At 38.2% G+C, this 21,127-nt stretch overlaps 1 protein-coding gene across 1 annotated transcript; it reads right to left on the reverse strand.

Moving 5' to 3' along the window:
* Positions 1 to 1,763: 1,763 nt before the first annotated feature.
* On the reverse strand, positions 1,764 to 3,652 carry LOC122035243 (endonuclease 4-like). The gene is made up of 8 exons (XM_042594659.1): positions 3,444 to 3,652; positions 3,180 to 3,351; positions 2,814 to 2,912; positions 2,592 to 2,731; positions 2,410 to 2,502; positions 2,275 to 2,333; positions 2,125 to 2,198; positions 1,764 to 2,066 (listed from the first exon to the last, which is right to left on the reverse strand). The coding sequence occupies exons 1-8, from the start codon at positions 3,552 to 3,554 to the stop codon at positions 1,930 to 1,932; spliced, it is 885 nt and encodes a 294-aa protein (XP_042450593.1). The 5' UTR covers positions 3,555 to 3,652; the 3' UTR covers positions 1,764 to 1,929.
* Between the last annotated feature and the right edge of the window lie 17,475 nt (positions 3,653 to 21,127).

A 21,127-nucleotide genomic window follows, 5' to 3' on the forward strand; every position in this document is an offset into this window, starting at 1 on the left:
GCGGCCTCTTGGCAAAGGACGACCCGACAATAATGACAAGACCAATGAAAGTCCTAGAATGCAAGGCATGAAGGATGGAGAGGCATCCGAGGGACGCGAGATTGATAGAGGAGGCTAGAAGACTAGGTCTAGGTTGGTCGAGTGAGGACGAGTGCATGAGAGATTGTACTCAGGGTAAAATCCTATGTTTAGGATTTTACTGTAGCAGTTACTGTAGCATTTTTGTAGCAATTACTGTAGCAGCGACTAGTGTTTTCATAGTAGACTGTTAGCGAACAGAATGCCTCTGTTCGCCCAACTCATGTGGATCAGTCAACTGGTGTTTTCATCAGTCGACTGATATTGAACTGTTGGCCTGTAACGGTCGAATTCCACTTAGGATCAGTCGACTGGTTGGGGGAAATAAGTTGATGTTTTCCTCTCGAGCTCTATTTAATAGAGCTCGGGGTGCTTGGGCATGGATGACGAAATTAGTGTTGGTTAACCCTAATTAGAGTCTCTAAGTGCTCAAGTGATCTAGTGTGGTCTTGTGCGAGTTATGGTGAGGTTTCTCCAACCACAAGGAGCTACGCTAGCTAGCCGGAAGTTCTCCAGGGAATCATCCATCAATGGATTGGGATCGTTCGTCTTACGAACAGCCATGGAGTAGGAACTTTATCTCCGAACTACATAAACTAGTGTATCTTTGTGGTTTGCTTGTCTTCATTTTTCTTGTTTTAGTTTAGCTTTCTACTTGTTAGTTTGTTTTATATTCCACTGTGCATTAACATTATAGGAAGCGAACGATTTGGGTGAGACGCTATTCATCCCCCCTCTAGCGGACGTCAAGGTCCCAACATGCCAGACTGGCTCTATGTCCATCGGGGTTTATGCTGGAAGCCCTATTCATGAGGAGTGAGGAGTTGAACTCTGTAGATCTGATCAACTTCATGTCTACCTGGATTTATGCTGGAAGCCCTACTTCTGAAAGATGGTTCATTCAGATATGTATACCCTGACTTTAACTACCACCTCATCATGACTTTAACTACCACATCATCTTAACTATCAACCTCATATTACCTTTGGGGTCATTCATAACACGTCGTATCAATACTATAGAGAGAGAGAAAGAGAGAGATTTTAGTCTGCACACTCAATGGGCGACCTTCACAGGTCCGAGCATCCAGAAATCATTTCAAGTATCCCGATTCTCAAAAGTAAATTGGGATATCTGAGAATGTGTTTGAGCATCCGCTCATGAATGTATAGAATATTATTTTTTTTCTATATATATATATATATATATATATATATATATATATATATATATAATAAAATTTTACTTTGTATACTGATTCGATATATATTGTTAGACGACTCTCACACCTCTGAATGTTCGGATGTATCTCAAGATGCCCCCATTTAATTTTGAGAGTCGAGTATTCGAGCACCGGAAGTTGTGAGAGTCGTTGTACGAATGTTATTTTCCCGAGCTGTTGTACCAAATGTTAGTTTCCCAGCAGATTTGCATTTATGTTACTAGTTTTATCATGCACGTGTTTGGAAACTTGTGATAGACGCAGGCTACTTGCTGTAAATCCTAAACATCATTAATTCATAATTTCCCGTGTTTTACATTGGAAGATTCTTCACTGTATCACAGTATGTGCTTGTCCAAACAATAAGCGATTGTTATTATTATCATTTAAAAATAATAATAATTAAACTAAACACTGCGGGACTGCTACAGTGTTGTACATCAACTTAAAAGACGATGCAAATTAATGGAAACGGACACAATAATACTAATGGCATTAATTGTCCAATTGCAATCCGAATCACTAAAAGAACATTATTGCTAAGAAACTTCCAATTAATCACACAACAGATGCCAAATCCTTATTGAAAGTAAATTGTTGTGCGTTCTTATCGGGTCTAATTATTTGGTCAGATTAAGAATTGGCTTCCACTCTTGCTTTCCTCTTCACTGTTCGAGAAGAGTTTGTTGAGTATTGCTGCTAATCTCACACCACCTTGCGCTAGCCTTTGCTCCACCACGGGGAGTCGACTAAAGAAGTACTCATCTGAAATCGCCATAGATTAGATTTAATCAACTGGTTTAAGCAGAATCAGCTTAATTACCTCCTAACGTGGAATCTTGTTCCACATCCTGGTATGCATAATCGCAGGCTAAGCTTGTGCTCTCTGAGGCATATCTGCAGAATCATTAAATTAATGGTTTTAAGCCGTAATTTATGTTTAAGTATGCAAATTAAGTGAGAATAATCTTACTTGTCAGCACAAGTCACTGATTTTTCCCTGCATGTCTTCCATTGACGGACATCATTGCTCTGGCAAAATCCAAAAGTGTTTTTTTAAAAAAAGTTTGGAAAATATGTATATATATATAAACTCGGAAAAACTTACAGTGATGTTCATTTTAATGGCCTCGATCATTGTATCAACATCATTGTCGTAGAAGTCCTTCATTGCAGTCTCTATTATGCTCACATCCCACACCTAATTAAACATTGAACTATATCACAATTAAAACTATGAAATCATCATTTCATCTAAAATTTCCAATTGTAAACTCAACGTCACTTAACATGATGAAGGTTGGTCTTTCTTCTGTACCAATGGACAACAATGGTGTTTCCGCCTTCGTCGTCTGCAAATCCCACGTGCAATGGTTGGTGTACGTCTCCCACGAAATGCGCCAGGAACATGAGGCTCTCTGTTAAATTATCTGCATCATTTTAATTTTAAAAATGTCACAGATTGAACAAAAAAATTAATTAATATGCTTCTAAATAATTAAGCTTAATTACACGCGGAGGAATCTCCATAGCTCATCAGCTGTGTGGTGTAGTTGTTGATGGCTCCCACAACGCACATGTCCTGCTCTCCCTTTGCATTATGGCAGTCCCCTATTTCATGCTCGAGCAGTAAGGACATGAAAAACTAGCTATTTTAAATGCTGATTCGGACTGTTTTTTTTCAAATATTTTCAAAAGAAAAAGAGACTTAGATATTTATGAGACACAAGCCGTGTCATCTGATCTAAAGATCACGGGAAAGATCATGATAATGATAGCAAAGATGAGGTAATAGTAGCGATCGATTTATAGCATGAAACAGCAACAAGAAGATCCGTGATCTAAACCGAATCTAAAAACAGCAAGAAGTAATTTTACTGGAATAGTCGAAGTCGCAGACTCCGGGCGTGTTGGCATAATGGAGAGGGCTCGACCACCGGTACCTGAACCGCATCTCGTCGGGCCACGAGCACACGGCTGCCAGATCTCCCCCGGCCGACGGCGGCAGCAGATCCACCACCGCCGCCGACGCTCCGCTCGTCAAATAATTCTGAGACGTACGTCCGTACGACGTCACAGTTCATTCGTGCCCAAATCTTACTTTACTTTAAACTGCAATCGAACATGGCAATTAAACCTCACCTCTGCAATTTTGCAGACCATGTAGTGGCCCTCCTTTCCCCATGCTTGTGTGGTGCGGGCTGTTGCCGCTGCGAGCAGGAGAAGGGCGTGGAAAAGAAGGAAGGTCTTCATCTTCTCCTGCCGTTTCTCCTTCCTCCTCCTCCTCCTTCCCGTTCCATTCTTTATCGGCTGTCTGCCCTCTCATTTATAGTTAATTATCATTAAAACAAAATGAATCGACCATTGTCGTACTCATCGGAGTTCAAAGAGTGCAAGATTTTATTTCCTTTTTTGAAATTTGACAGGCTAATTCATAAAAAATCCATGGACCACAATGAACATGCTGACCGATTCACACTGTATGCGTGCTATTTTAAAAGTCTCATATAGATGCGGATTACCGATATGAATAATTGCCCCCATTATTAAATAGGTCTAAACCAATTACTGCACGTTCAAATCAATCGTAAAACAGAAAAGACGGATCGAATCGTTTTAAGTCAACCAGATTGATCCAATAGGATGTGGACTCTTAAATTATATTATATTTATCATATCATAAACGTGTTATTTATGTTAATGAATAACTCTATTAGGTAACGTAAAAAATAGTATACATTTTTAAATAAATTATTTTCATAAACAAATAGATTGATTGTAAATCGATCGAGTCGGATTGTATGATCGGGCAACACAGGGAGCTATTGAATATTATCAATTATTGGTGGGCCATATAGACTCATCGAGTTAGGTGAGTTGATTATGCAAGATAAGTCATGCTAATCGAGTTGGGTAGTTGCCTTGGCAAGGCAGGACGAGGAGAAAAGAACATGTATATGTAAATTGGGACGAATATGGAGTAGAGTTTTACTCTCTTTTTTTTTCTTGTTCTAAATCGAACTATATAATACGTTACTATTTTATGCCTATTCCTCGTTGGAACTGAATTTAAGTAATATTTTCATTTTTTTTTCATGAACCACGCCACAGTTGTGAATGTCCATCGATTCTATGTGGCTTGGAAAAAACACTACCCGTCCTAGTGTTTTGGATAAGATAGATCTGCCTCCAAAGTGTAAGGAAATAATTGGCCTATGTGGTTGCACAGCTGCAAGATTTTGGCTTTGCTGGCTACAGTGGCTTTGATTGCAGTAAAAATACGATTATATTTATTTAGGTTTTTTTTATAATCATAAGGTTAATTTATAATGAGTAGCTGGGTTGGAGATATTTTTTTTCCAAGAGTACTTATGCGTCAAAAATTAATGTATTACCCTATTATAATAAGTCTGGACTATAATAACGATGGTAGTTGGAGCCTTGGAATACTAATGGATCTGATTTAGATTGAATTCTATATTTTTTTAATTTCGTCTTTACATCCATTGAATATCAGATATTTATTTTTATACCTATAAAAAGATGAAATATCTTATATACTAATAATTTTCTTATTTCCATCTAATTTATTATCATTCAACCAAAGGATGGCTAGATGAATGGAAAGCCCAATCAACCAAGCAAGGACGCCGAACAACTTGCCTAATGACGATGGATGGAGTCGAGAGGTAATCAACAATCCACGACGTGCTAATCTCATCGACCGTACAGCACAGTTAGTCGAACGAGCGACAGTCGAAAAGCAAAGGAGACGAAACAGCATATTCGAGGGACACGACCGAGCGAGGGTGCCTCGGCCGAGCGGATGCCGATCGGATATAGCGGGACCCACCTACGTATCTTGTCATATCCTTTTGGAGGTTTACACCACTGATAAAGGAGTATGTTCCACAGGCAAATGGTACTTTAGAATCTTTTAGCCTGTCATATCAGAGATATCCATGCTCACTTAAGAGAAACTCTCTCTTGTCATATGACAATCGGAAAAATATATACATACTTTGAGATGCGTGCACAAACACTACAATGTTGCATAAACAATCTGTTGCCGGAGATTTGGAGGACTTAGCTGAATTTAAAATTACACAGAATTTAAATTCAACTTACAATAGAGATAACCTGAGTGGATAATCTCAGGCTACCAGCAAGGGCTAGTTTTTGCTAAGTGATGAAGGCAGTCTGCACAGTGTTAACAGAGCAGACTGATCGACAGAGCAGCACGAGCGAGCGCAGCGGATCAGAAAGGCCGACCGAGCAACACGATTAGGAGGCAGAAAGAGGTCGACCGGGCAAAGTAGTCGTTTGATCAGAGAGACCCATTGAGCAGTACGATCAGGCGAGCAGCAAGGCCGACCGGGCAGACATGCCTGGTAAGAGGCAGGTAGGCCGATCGGGCGAGCAGACAGGTCAAGCGTACAGACTAGCCTACCGGGTGAGCTAACAGACAGGCCGAGAAATCAAAGAGACAGACCGGGCAAGCTGACCGAGGCCTGCGATTGACGCAGTTTCCTTGAAACATATTTGCCTCACCTCCAGCAGTGCTTCGAGATTTACTCAGGTCATCTATTTCCCAGGATACAACGGTTGACCGTGATTCCACCAAACACTAGTGGTCACAGCGAATTGAGTGGCACCCGAATGCTATCACGGGCACTTTGCCGAGCATGAGTTGCACGACAGAGGATGAGGGAATGACGATGGAGAGCTCTTTCTTGTGTTGCTGTGTGTTTTCTGCATGTAATCGCATCCTCCTTATATAGGAGCTCAGATCAACGGCAGCGTTAATGGTCAATTAATGACCATTACTCGTCGAGCAGTGAAACGGTCGCCGTTTCACTCATTATCACTTGACCGTCAGACCGATCCGGCATTCAGCGAGCGCAGGTCATGCCCGCACACAAGTCAACATGGTTTAGTACAACCGGGCCCTGGATTTGCACCTCCCCCTCCTGGCGCACCCACGCGTGAGAGAGAGTCTCTCCCCATGCATTTGTTCATATCCTCAATATATGTGAATCAATATATAAACCAACCAACATAACTCCCAATGTGGGACTAAAGTCTCATTCACAATGGAGCCTCTTTCCTCTTCCACCTCTTCTCCATTCACATCACTTATATCCAACAATCCCCCACATGAATAGAGATAGAGTATGTGATAGCGTTCAACAGTTGAGTCAAGTATAGGATAAGTAGGTTTTACCCTTTGAACCTTCCCTTATGAAGTTTTGGTTGCTTACTGGTTGATAGTAGACACGATGTCCTTGAACTATACTATCGTCTGTGTAAGTAGTGACAAATCTCACCCAAGACTCTCCCTGATATAACTCAGTTCTCATAAGTGTGTTCGTTCTTAGCCATGAACACGCCTGGTTTTATGAGAAACTCTAAGAATTGTGTCTCCAATTCTCTTCGAAGTGACCCCACTTCTTTCTCACATAGGTGATCCCTCAAGAGTTGTCATATACTCTTCTTGATCATTAAAAAGCTCATTGGCTTATCTTAGTCTAGTCACTATTTCATTGAGCTATCCCCACAGTGTGTCTAGTCAGTACAGATTAGTTGTCCCTTTAAACCTAGTTCTTAGGATCTCCAGTCTGCATAGGTTGGGTGTCCTCTGCACTGATCGCTGACAACGACATAAAGCTCATTCCTTGTGATGAGCTTGCAACTACCTCTCGATTTAACCCTTTGATTAGCGGATCCGCTAGGTTATTCTTTGATTTCACATAGTCAACAGTGATAACTCCCGTTGAGAGTAGTTGTCTAATGGTATTATGTCTATGATGTATATGTCTAGACAAACCATTATACAGATAGCTCTATGCCCGACCAATTACTGATTGACTATCGCAATGTATGTAAATTGTTGGCACAGGTTTTGGCCATTTAGGAATACCTTCTAAGAATTATCGTAGTCATTCAACCTCTTCACCACATTTATTAAGAGCTACAAACTCAGATTCCATCGTGGATCTAGTTATTAAGGTTTGCTTAAAAGATTTCCAAGAAATGACTGTACCTGCTAGAGTGAAACATATCCACTAGTAGACTTAAAGTCTTTTATATCAGATATCCAACTTGCATCGTTGTATCCTTCGATCACAGCAGGATATCTTGTATAGTGCAGTCCATATTCACGAGTATACCTCAAATACCTCAGTACTCTTGTTATCCCTTTTCAGTGCTCAACACCAGGATTACTCATGAATCTACTGAGTTTACTTATTTTGTAAGCCAAGTCTGGCCGTGTACAACTCATCAAGTACATCAGACTTTCAATCACTTGAGAGTACTCTATCTGAGAGATACTTTCACCTCGATTTTTTGATAGATGTTGACTCGTATCTATCGACGTTCGTGCCAATGCAGTATTGTTGAGTGCTACTTGGAATACCGTTTTGTTTCCCCTGTACAAAAAATTGTACAAGCACAGAACTTTTCCTAGCAACTCATATGCTCTTCAGAAGTTAAACTTGGATTGGAAATGAAACTTAGCATTTTTACTCCAAGTTCAACCCTTGTGTTCTTCTGAAGTTAAACCATATTACAGAAGTTGATTAAATATTTATTTCAAGGATTGACTTCCAGGTCGTTGGCGAGGCACTAGGCCTTCTTGGTTATGGGATCATCCACCACTTCCTAAACAAAGTCTTTCAAAGAAATTGAATATTTAGACTTCTCATAGTAACCTTAGATTTAATTACAGAGACCTCAATCAAAGCACAAGATCAAAACATAAAATCAAAGCACAAAAATGAAAACATAAAATCGCTAGCCTCTTGTATTGGTATTTTAGGATCCATACGAAGAAAACAAAACTAGTTGTGCTGCGGAATAAATAACTAGGTGTACCTTTCTTCATAGACAAAGACCTCTTGATCTTCTGCCGTATTCCTCTCCTCTTCTTAGACGTTATGTGAGCGACGATCTACCAAGACAAAAACACCCAAATCCCTTTTGTTCCCAAGCTGCCTACCACCAAAAGGATGCAAAGAAAGGAACGCCTCCTCCTTCTTCTTCTCCTCCAAACCGCCGACCACCAAGGTGCTTCGTCTCTTCGTTGTCTTTTCCTCCAAGCTCCGGCCACCAAGAGAAGATGGGGCGCCCGCCCTAGAGGGAAGAAAAGGGAAGAAGAAAAGAAGTGAGGCACCAGCCCTAGAGGAAAAAAAAGAAAGAATGGGGTGTCGGCCTTAAAGGAAAGGAGAGGGTTTTTAGTTGTGGAGAGAAACTTATCAATTCTTAATTGAATTGTTATTTTTTGTGGCACAACCTCCTCTCCTTTTATAACTCTTTGCCCCAGATAAAAAAAGAGAAAAAGTAATAGATTTTTGTTTAGAAAAAATCTCTAAAAAAGAATTAACATAATTCTTTTTAGAAAAATTTCTTAAGAAAGAATCAACATAATTTTTTTTAGAAAAATCTCTAGGAAAGAATTAACATAATTCTTTTTAGAAAAATCTCTAGGAAAGAATTAATATAATTCTTTTTAGAAAAATTCTAAGAAAGAATCAACGTAATTCTTTTTAGAAAAATCTCTAATTCTGTTGAGAAAAAATCTTTCTTTTTTTTTCTTTTCTTTCCTTTTGGTTTGGCCGACCCCTTGCTTGGGCACCAAGCAAGGCTTGGCCGACCCCTTTCTTGGGTAGGAAGCAAGGCTTGGTCGGCCCTTGCATGGGCACCATGTAAGGATGTGGCCGACCCCTTTCTTGGGTAGGAAGCAAAACCAAAACGGGTGAATGCGAGGCTTTATAGAGGCTACAACAGGGACCGAGAGGAGGAATTGATTTTGACCTCCTGATAGACTTGAGCTTCCTGTGTTCGACCCGAACACCCAACTGAAGTTCATCAATAATAACTCATATCACTAAAGAGTTATTATTGAACTACCACACCAATCCCATATTACAATATGGGCTCCATCTTATCATGAGTGTGTTAGTCTCCCTGTGTTTAAGATATCGTATGTCCGTTAATTAAATGAGTTACTGATAACTCACTTAATTAACATATAGCTCCAAGAGTAGTATCACTCAACCTTATTATCATGTCAGACTAAGTCCACCTACAGGGTTTACATGATAATCCTTATGAGCTCCTCAATGGGGCATCATCAACCTAAATTACTAGGGCATAGTTTCCTTTTATAATCAACAACACACCATATAAATAATATTATTTTCCAACTTATCGGGTCTATTGATTTAACTGAATAAATTTCACCCTTTGATAAATTAAAGAAATAAATACTAAGTATATGTGTTTGTTATTATATCAGGATTAAGAGTACGCACATCCATAATAACAGAGGTTTTATTCTTTTATGCAGTTTGTATAAAAAAAACAACCTCAAATGGTCCTACTCAATACACATATAGTGTACTAGTGTAATTTTATAGTCAAGATAAACTAATACCAAATTACACTACAATCATTCCAATGGTTTGTCTCAATCCATCTTGGTTGTGAGCTATTATTTATAATTTATAAGGAACTAATAACATTATCTTCTGTATGACACCACACACCATGTTATCTACAATATAAATTAAATGGGCAACTGCATTAACATATAAATATAAAATGCAACATTTGACCAAAGTGATTCTCATTTCAAAATATAAATGTTCATACAAAAAGCTAAGCTTTTAGTATATATCATAACAAGTATCACCCTTGATGAATTTCTCAAGAATTTTGTCCACGTAATAAGACTGACTAAGAATAAATTTTTCTGTTGTTCTAAAAATTTTGATTCCTAGAATCACATCATCTAAGCCCATGTCTTTCATATCAAATCTTGAGCTTAACATATCTTTTGTGGATTTTATTATCTTATCATTACGTCCAATGATAAGTATGTTGTTTACATAGAGGCACAAGATGACATAGTCACTCTCTGTGACTTTCAGGTAGACACATTTATTACATTCATTGATCTTGAATTCATATTCCTTCATGGCATTATCAAATTTTTCATGTCATTGCTTTGATGCTTGTTTCAAGCCATATAATGACTTCACCAATCTATATACCTTATTTTTCTGTCCTAGCACAGAAAACCTCTCAGGTTGCTCCATGTAGATTTCTTCTTCTAAATCCCCGTTTAGAAAGGTAATCTTTACATCTATTTGATGTATTTCAAGATTCCATAGAGTGACACTAGCCAACAATACTCTAATGAAAGTTATTCTCGATATCGGAGAATACGTATCAAAGTAATTAAGACCTTCTTGTTGTCGGTATCCTTTGATTACCAATCTAGCCTTATACTTATCAATTTATCTTATTTCATTTTCTTCATGAAAATCCACTTGCAACCTAGTAGTTTACTTCCCGAAGGAAGATCCACAAGTTTCCAAGTGTGATTTTGCAAGATACTAGATTCTTCCAAATCTCCGGTGTTAGAATGTATACTAAAAGCCTAGCTTTTGTATAAACATTTATTTAGAAATAAGAATCACATTGGTCAAATGTCTACATTTATATGCTAAGTGTAGTTGTTCAATTAATTTATATTGTAGATAACATGGTGTGTGGTGATACACATAGAAGTTCACGTTATCAGTTTCTTATAAATTATAAACAGTTGCTCACGACCAAGATGGAATAGGACAAACCATTGGAGTGGTTATAGTGTAATTAGGTATTAATTTATCTTGACTAATAAATTACACTAATACACTATGAGTGTATTGAGCAGGACCATTTGAGATAGTTTCTTTTATACTGACTATATAAAAGAATAATACCTCTGTTATTATGGAAGTGTGTACTCTTAATCTTAATATAATAACAAGCACATATACTTAATATTTATTTCTTTAATTTATCAAAGGGTGTGATTTAGCTCGTTAAATCAATAGGTCCGATAAGTTGGGAAATGATATTATTTATATGGTGTGTTGTTGATTATAGAATGAAACTGTGTCCTATTAATCTAGGTTGATGATGTCCCCTTGAGGAGCTCATAAGGATTGTCATGTAAACTCTGCAGGTGGACCTAGTCCGACATGACAATGAAGTTGAGTGGTACTACTCTTGGAGCTAGATATTAATTAAGTGAGTTGTCAGTAACTCATTTAATCAGTGGACATTCTATATCATAAACACAGGGAGACTAACACACTCATAATAAGAAGGAGCTCATATAGTAATATGGGATTGGTGCAGTAGTGTAATAATAACTCTTTAGTGGAATAAGATATTATTGATGAACTTGAGTTGGGTGTTCGGGGCGAACACGAGAAGCTCAAGCTCATCAGGAGACCAAAACCAATTCCTCCTCTCGGTCCCTATTGTAGACTCTTATTTATAAAGTCTTATATCCACCTAAAGCCCACCTTCTTACCCATCCTTAGGTGGCCGGCCAAGCTAAGCTTGGAGCCCAAGCAAGGGTCGGCCAAACCAGCCTTGGATGGGATTAAGATGTGGCCGGCCTAGCTTGGAGCCCAAGCTTAGGTGGTCGGCCACATAAAAAATAAAAGAGAGTTTAAATTATAAATCTTTCCTTTTATAGCTTTCTACAAAGGATTAAGAGAAAGGTTTGATATCTTTCCTTATTTGTAGTTAAAAGGAAGATTTTAATTTTTGATAAATTTTAAATCTTTCCTTATGTGGAAGTCATGGTTTTAAAAGAGAGTTTTTAAATTATAAATCTTTCCTTTTATAGTTTTCTACAAAGGATTAAGAGAAATGTTTGATATCTTTCCTTATTTGTAGTTTAAAGGAAGATTTTAATTTTTGATAAAACTTTCCTTTTTATAACCCTCCACATGTTTTAAAAGAGAGATTTTAATTTATAAAACTTTCCTTTTATAACCAACCATGAAGGGATTTAAAGAAAGAAATTTTTTACCGGAAACAATTAAGGAAGTTTTAATTTTTTGTTTAAAACTTTCCTTATTTGAGGACAAGGTAGGGGTCGGCCATTAAAGGTTTATAAGGAAGTTTTAATTAAAATTTTCTTCTTAGACATTGGCAAGGAATATAAGGAAGTTTTAATTATATTTAAAACTTTCCTTATTTGCCAAGACCAAGGAATATAAAAGAGAGGGTAGAGGTGCATCACCTGACAATACATCTATTATTCCTCTCCTCTCTTCCTTGGTGGTGGCCGGCCTTCTTCTTGTTAGGACCTTGACGTCCGCTAAAGGGGGGGTGAATAGCGTCTCACCCAAATCGTCGCTTCCTACAATGGTTAGTGTGCACAGCAGAAATACAAGATAAACACTAACAATAGAAAGCAAACCTAACACGTTGATTTAACGTGGTTCGGAGATAAAGCTCCTACTCCACGGCTGTCTGTAAGGTGGACGGTCTCGATCCGTCGGTGGATGATTCCCCGGAGAACTTCCGGCTAGCTCGTGTAGCTCCTTGTGGGTGGAGAAACCTCGCCACAACCTCGTACAGGCATGCTAGATCACTTGGGCACTTGGAGACTCTAATTAGGGTTAACCACCACTAATTTCGTCAATTTCAACAAAGCTTTCAATGCTTGGTTATATAGGCCACGGGTTAGAAAACCCCGCCTACCAGTCGACTGCCAAAACATGCAGTCGACTGCCCTTCGTAAAAATTCGACCGTTGCAGCCCAACGGCTCGATACCAACCCTCTGTTCGCTACCAGTCGACTGCACCAGTCGACTGATGAAATCACAAGTCGACTGCTACAGTACTGCTACAGTAACACTACAGTAAACCCTAATTTTAGGATTTTACCCCGAGTACATTCACTCAGCGCTCGTTCTCGCCCGACCAACCTAGACCTAGCCTTCTAGCCTCCTCCATCAGCCTTGCATCCCTCGGATGCCTCCCCATCCTTCACGTCTTGCCTTCTGGAGCTTCCATCGGCCTTGTCATTGTTGTCGGGTCTTCCTTTGCCAAGAGGGCGCGCCTCCGGGACTTCATCCATTGCCAAGTCACACTTGGACTTACGTTGCCAGACTACATGCTTGGACTTACACCGCCAAGACTCATCCTTGGACTTTCCTCCTTTGCCAAGATCACACTTGGACTTACGTTGCCAAGACTACATGCTTGGACTTACACCGCCAAGACTCACCCTTGGACTTTCCTTGTTGTACCTGTATCCTGCACACTCACAATGCATATCAAATACAACAATAAACCTAACTTAAACCTTTGCCCAAACATCAAAACCTAGGGTACCCAGATTGCTCCAACAATCTCTCCCTTTTTGATGTTTGGCAACCTGTTTAAGTTAGGGAAACAATATAGCAATACATATGTAAATAAATATATGTAATCTACACATGCATAAATCATGGAACCTAATCCTAGGCTCCCCCTTCACCTAAGCTCCCCCTTGAGCTAGGATTTCTTGCAAAGGTAAACTTCTCCCCTTTTGCTAATAAATGAGCAATCGCTCCCCCTTCACCTAAGCTCCCCCTTGAGCTAGGATTTCTTGCAAAGGTATGTAAGTTTCCCACTTAAACCTAAACTTCTCCCCCTTTGTCATACATCAAAAAGAGCTCCAACAATATCCCAATTATTGGACTCTTTGACCTCTAATGACCATAAACATCATGTATTAATCCCCCATAAGATTACATACATGTTCACCACTCTTTTGGTCATTTTCTAATGCTTGAAAAACATTTTCAGACCGTATCAGTCGACTGATATAAGTACCAGTCGACTGACATCATCAAAACGAGCTTACAAAGACATTCTGTGCTCATGAACAGTGCTACCAGTCGACTGGTAAAACCATCAGTCGACTAGCCTCGTCAAAATAAGCTTACAGAGGTCCTCTGTGCTGAAAATTACTGTTACCAGTCGACTGGTAACTATACCAGTCGACTGGTACATTATGTTAGCAAAAATCAACCTTTTTAATCACTACAAGAAAAAAGTCTTACAACAACGGTTTTTCACCGTTGTCGTAGCCCCTTTCGGACTGTTGTTAAAGGCTGTGTTGTTAAAGAGGGTGCTCAAAGACAACAGTTTTTAACTGTTGTCTTTGAAGACAAAGACAACAGTTTTACAACGGTAAAAAACTGTTGTCTTTTTATTCAACGACAACAGTTGTTCACCGTTGTCTTTGAGTGTATTCCTTTAATAATATGCTCTTCAACAACAGTTTTGAACTGTCTACGACAACGGTTAAAAACCGTTGTCTTTTTAGCCTATGACAACGGTTAAAAACCGTTGTCTTTTTAGCCATCAATGTTATTTAACATCAGTTTGACAATGATTTTTCACCGTTATCTTTTAACGCCATTGACAACAGTTTCACATATTTAAACTGATGTCTTTGGATACAATATACAACATTTTGACAATAAATAAAAAACTGAATCTTTTCCATCATTTTATAACCATTATTTTATTTAAATAATATATCTACAAAATATCATTGATCAAAAACCTACAATCCAAACATCATCATCCAGTGCAAATTTCATTAAAGTACCAAATATCATCATCCAAACATCATTAAAGTACCAAACATCAACATCCAAACATCACAAAAGTTTACAAAACTAAATAGTACCCATAACAATATATCACACATATATATGAAGTCCAAAATATCTTGTTTTGTTGGATCAAATCTTCTCTACCTGTGCATCTTCTAAACACCCTGTGCATCTTCTAAACACCATATCGAGAACTGCAACATTTTCTGCTTTCTCCTCCCTCCTAGCTTTTCTTTTCTTCTCCTTTCTAGGTATGGTCATTATATTTTCCCTAAGGTAAATAGCATATGATTGCAAGTTAAGTCATTTCCCAAAAGTAAATGGCATAAAAATGATGATGACAAAGACGCTGTACACAATTGAATATGATAATAATACTTCTTTCTAGGCACAAACTAAAATTACTGCATACCTCAATTTCAGTTCAAGTTATCTACAAAATATCATTGATCAAGAACCTACAATCCAAACATCATTAAAGTACCAAACATCAACATCCAAACATCGAAGTTTACAAAACTAAATAGTACTCATAACAATATATCACACATATATATGCCAAAGTATCTTGTTTTGTTGGATCAAATCTTCTCTACTTCTGCATCTTCTAAACACCCTTTTACTTCATGTGAAAATAAAAATCATATGATTTTAATCCAATTCAACAACAACAAGTCTAGCTAGTCTCCAATAATATAGAGCTTTAGAATTTGCAAAGTATATAACAAAAACTAGCTAACAAGGTTTGTTATTTTTTTCATTGTGATATACTCTAAATTAAAAGAAACATTAAAAATCTACTTGGCATAACATTTTAAGTAGTTGTCCCCACAATTCTATTTGTTGGCAGTCAGTACCTTATGGCGACCACTTGTTGCAATGAACTTTGTAAATAAAGCAATGTTTACTCCTAATTTTCAATCCCAGTGAAAGTGTACCTAATTTTCATAGTGTTCAATTTTCATTCTGCAACAACAGCAAGTGTTTTAGTAATCATTATCAAATTAAATGTTAATGGAATAGCGGTAGTAAAAGCTAATAAGGCATCATATCGGCAAAAACGTTATGCAACAATCTCTTTCCTAGTATATTTGAATGATACATTGAAAAAAAGTCTATGTTCGGATAGGTTGAAGGCTTCCCTTTTTTTCCTAAAATATTTAGTTTTATGTTAATAAGAATATTAGCAAAGATAGAGCAAGGATTACAGTAGGTTAAAATTTTTAAACTACATAGAAAATACATAAGGCAAACAATTCCGTGTTTAGCTGTTAATATAAATGTTAGTATCACAATATGGTAAGCACATTGATAGATTGAAAGAACTATGTATGCAAGTCATTGTTGGTAGTTGTTGCCTCAAAAATGCTATATTTAGTTTTCCATTTTATCAAAATGATTTTCTTTAGTAAAACAACGCAAACATGCCCCTTCTCGAGCAAACTAACTGTAAAAAAGATGAATACTTCAAGATGGAAGATATTCAGCACCAAAAAGGAAAACATGCATTAAAAAGACTCAGTTTCCATTTCAAAGACCAGGCTGAAGATAAAACATAGTGGTCAATTATTTTTTAATTGAAGATCAAGCAAGTAAAATAGTAAGATCATTAAATTAATTATAAATTATTACCTCATACTTAACTCGTTCTGATAATGGTACTTCACTAACTCAAACAATATACATGCAAATACAAGAAAAGATAAAGAGAAAGAGAAGATAGATAAAATCCTAAAAATCTCAGTTTGTAGTAAATGCATTCTATGCGTGCCCAAATACTCTTGCAGCAAAAAGGATCATATTACATCATTGCATTAAACTGACACAAATATTTGAGCATCTTTGTGCAAATCCATAATATTTCAAAGATGCAAAAATGAAAGGAAATTTAGAACAAAATTTTTATATCAAAATTAAATTAGCAAATCTATATGTCATCATCTTCTTGAATAGAGTGAAAAAATATAAACTGTGTGATAATACAATAAAAGTGATGACAAAACTAAATGGTATCAAACCAATTCATATATATGACATGTTGTATAATAGTCAATGTTTCTCATAGAATATGTTAACTCAAAATAAAGTTATAGTCATCTGACAATAATTTCTTTAGTAAAACAACAAATGTAATTTTGCAAATGATACCACTAGAAAGTTGGTAACTTACAAGATTCTGCTTCAATGCATTTTCCCTTCCTCCACGCATCAAGTTCAAACTTCTCCTTGATCAAGGGGTGTGAGAAATTCATATATTGTGCATAACGGTGAAAAGACCCAAAGCATATCTCAATTGCTTCATTCACTTTCCCATCCATATCAATTTTCCACAATGCTGTGAGATCCCGCTGCAACACAATATCATCATCCAAGAATAGAATTTTGTGTAATTTTATGTACATCTCAGGCAAGTAAAAACTTAAATGGTTCAGGCGAAAAAAGGAGACACTGAGGAGAAGGGAGAGGTTGCGAACTAACTCAGAGAAGACCCGCATCTGCTTTGAGCACTCTAGATTGAGACGACGCGCGTATGAGATGTAGGCAGAGGCAATGACGGTGTGGTCTCCACCTACTTCAGTATCAGCTCCGCTCGCGTGTTTAAGAGGTTTGATCGGAGGGTCAACATCGATCTACATGAAAAATAGAGGCTAGGTTAGTACAGATGACGAATTATACTCAATATCGGCCACCACCGGTACTGTGGTGGTGGAAGGGAGGAGGATAAAGAATGCCATAGGAAAGATGCCAATGATGAGGAGGAAGAAGTGCCACATCGTAGAATTACGCTTGGATCTTCAATTAGAGATCACCATTTTGGCTAGGGTTTGAGGATCAACTTGCGGAGAGAAATAAAACCAGTGAGAGAGAAGAAGAGATCCTCCCTAGTCGCTACGGAGAGGGAAGAAGAGATCCTCCCTGTTCGCGGCTCCCTGCTCGCGGCAGAGAGGGAAGAAGCTGCGAAGAGAAAAGGTAGGGATTTGAAGAGAAAAGGAACGACGGCATGGAAAGAGGAGTATAGGTCAGTGAAAATAAATAGGTTGGTTTAAATTGTAATAACATTTATAAATTTTGTCAAGATAGGTGATCTAATAAAATAATTTTTTTATAAATAATCTGTTTTTACTAAGTGTCATTAAAAAATATTTATATTGACATTTAAAATTAACTGTCACTAAGAAAATGTCATAATAGGCCTTATTTCTAGTAGTGGTTGGATGACTTAGATCTGAATGAAGGAGGAAGATTTCTTTTGATCTGGATCAACGGCTCATATTAATTCTGCTTGATCTCCATCATTTGACCTCCAAATAAAGTCAAATTTGGAGGAGGAGCGTCTTTCGCGGAGGAGTCGCGAAGGAAGAGTCGAAGATAGGTTTTTGTTCGTTTGAAGAGTCACATAAAAGTGGGTTTTAGGTTTTTTTCATGAAGTTAAAAAACTGTTGTGTTTTTAGGATTCAACAACATTCAATAGACAACAGTTTAATAAAATTGTTGTATATTATCACATAAGCAACACTAAAAGACAATAGTTTTTTAAAACCGTTGTCTTTGACACACATTAGACAACAGTGTTTTGAAAAACTATTGTTATTTAAAAAATATTATGGTGAACAACAACAGTTTTCAATAAAACTATTGTTAAATGGAAAAAAGACAACAATTTCTTGAAAAATTGTTGTCTATTAGGTGTGGTTAAATCCAGAAATTCTTGTAGTGAATCTAACTTCAGAAATGCACCAGAAATTCCACATACATCCAAAAATTCCCAAATTTTATGGAGAGGTCTATTTTAACCTTGTTTACTTGGGAAAAATATATATATAAATATATTTATCACAGATCCCAAGATTGACACAAAATTCAAAACTAGCTAAATTATTCAATTAAACCTTGACCTAAAGTCCTAGTTTTGACTTCCTCTTGATGTATCTGCCCATACTAAACCATAATGCATCACTAGCATTAGTTTATATGACATCTATACATCAAAAACTAATTTTCATGCAATATGAACCCAATTCATATTTCTATGCATGAAACTCAACTCAATTGTGCCAACCCACTATGTTAGAGACTTAAGTCCGTCTCCTAACCACTTGGCACATTTGATAACTCATCTACCATGGGTCCCAAAGGCTCTTCCTAACCTTAGGAATCTTAACCTTAGTCACCTCCCTTGGTGACTCATCCACTATGGCTAGGCCACTTCGGTGCACCTCGGGTGATACTTGGCCTACAAAACTCACCTTCTTAACCTTAGACACATTGTCTTTGGTTAATTTCTTCTTGTCCTTAACCTTGGACATCCCATCCTTGCCATAATTATATGCCACCCTAGCATATTCTTTCTTATTGGCCTTGGATGACTCTCCCTTGTCTTTGGTCACACCTCTCTTACCAATGTCATGTGCTACCTTAGCACTTGACCTCCTTTTGGTCTTGGAGGGGCCTAATTTGACATTTTTGGGTCTTTGACCACCCAAATATATGTCAAGTCCTTTAGGTCCAATAATGAACCTCTCTAAGATTTTCTCCATTTCCTCAAGCTTTGTCTTCAAGGCTTGATTTTCCAATTCTAGGGTTCTAACCCTAAAGTCAACATGTCCACCTTGGGCATCCCTAGACCTACCCACCTTCCTAGGCATATGTCTCCCTTTCTTGGGATTAATGCCTAGGTTTTCAACCACCTTCTTCTCCTTAGGAAAGATAGGTTGTTTCCTTTTAGGTCTATCATTTGAAAATGATTTCCTAGGGTTATCACCTACATTAACTCTATTCCTATCATTATATCTAAAACCATAAATATGCATGGGAAATTAATTCATATTATTTTTAACATGCATGGAGGAATTTGAATTTGAACTTAAATTCAAATTAGGGTTTACCTTACCCTTTACCTTTGGAGCTCCCCCTTGACATAAGCCTCCATTCTTCCTCCACTTCTTCTCCCACTTCTTCAAGTGCGCCAATTTCTTGAGCTCTCCTCTCCTTGGGCACTTTGTGTGGTAGTAGTGTCCCCACTCACCACACGTGAAACACCTAATGTGCTTCTTCTCCTTCTTCTTCTTCCTACAACTCACATTAGTTTCTAAATTAACTTTAGTGAGTTTAGGATTTACCTCCTTTACCTTCTTGAGCGAAGGACACCTACTCTTGTAGTGCCCCATCTTACCACACTCAAAACATTTGATGTGGTCCTTTGTGCTCTTATTGGTAGTTGAGGTGGAGGGTTGAGCTTCCAAGATCTCCTCTTCCTTGGATTGCTCTTCTTCCTCTTCACTTGAAGATGTGGACGGCTCCACTTCTTCCTCCCTTGAAGATGTGGATGATACCTCCTCATCTTCCTTCTCCTCCTCGGATGTTGAACACGTATCAACATCCGATTGGTCCTTCTCCTCTTGGATCAATGAGTCATTCTCCTTGGGCTCCTCCTCTCCTTGGATTGGTGTAGGACTCTCATGAAGCGCAATTACCTTTTTCCAAAGGTCACTTGCGTTCTCGTATTCACCTGCATTCAATATCGCATTAAGAGGTAATAAATTAATTAAAATTTTAGTTACCTCCTTGTCCGTCTCCGATTACTCCCTTTGCTCCTTGGTCCAATATCGACGTCGGAGATGTTTTCCCTTCTTATCCGTTGGAGTTTTAAACGGTTCCTCCAATGCAATCCATTGGTCCCAATTCATTTGGAACCATATCTCCATGCACTTCCTCCAATAGTCGAAGTCCTCGCGCTCGTATGGAGGTGGGATTCGAATGTCCCATCCGAGAGGTCCCTCCGACTCCATCTTCTTCCTCTAGCCGCTCTCTTGGCGATTAGTCCAACAAGAGCTCACCTTGCTCAGATACAACTTGTTAGGACCTTGACGTCCGCTAGAGGGGGGTGAATAGCGTCTCACCCAAATCGTCGCTTCCTACAATGGTTAGTGTGCACAGCGGAAATACAAGATAAACACTAACAATAGAAAGCAAACCTAACACGTTGATTTAACGTGGTTCGGAGATAAAGCTCCTACTCCACGGCTGTCCGTAAGGTGGACGATCCTGATCTGTCGGTGGATGATTCCCCGGAGAACTTCCGGCTAGCTCGCGTAGCTCCTTGTGGGTGGAGAAACCTCGCCACAACCTCGTACAAGCACGCTAGATCACTTGGGCACTTGGAAACTCTAATTAGGGTTAACCACCACTAATTTCGTCAACTTCAACTAAGCTTCCAATGCTTGGTTATATAGGTCACGGGTTAGAAAACCCCGCCTACCAGTCGACTGCCAAAACATGCAGTCGACTGCCCTTCGTGAAAATTCGACCGTTGCAGCCCAACGGCTCGATACCAACCCTCTGTTCGCTACCAGTCGACTG

Source organism: Zingiber officinale, chromosome 11B, assembly GCF_018446385.1.
Source record: "Zingiber officinale cultivar Zhangliang chromosome 11B, Zo_v1.1, whole genome shotgun sequence".
Taxonomy (NCBI): domain Eukaryota; kingdom Viridiplantae; phylum Streptophyta; class Magnoliopsida; order Zingiberales; family Zingiberaceae; genus Zingiber; species Zingiber officinale.

Coding starts and splice junctions, on each gene's coding strand:
- LOC122035243 (XM_042594659.1), bottom strand. CDS start 3,554: ATGAAGACCTTCCTTCTTTTCCACGCCCTTCTCCTGCTCGCAGCGGCA. Junction 2,334..2,409: donor CCATTAAAATGAACATCACT/GTAAGTTTTTCC, acceptor GGATTTTGCCAG/AGCAATGATGTCCGTCAATG. Junction 2,199..2,274: donor TCAGTGACTTGTGCTGACAA/GTAAGATTATTC, acceptor ATGATTCTGCAG/ATATGCCTCAGAGAGCACAA.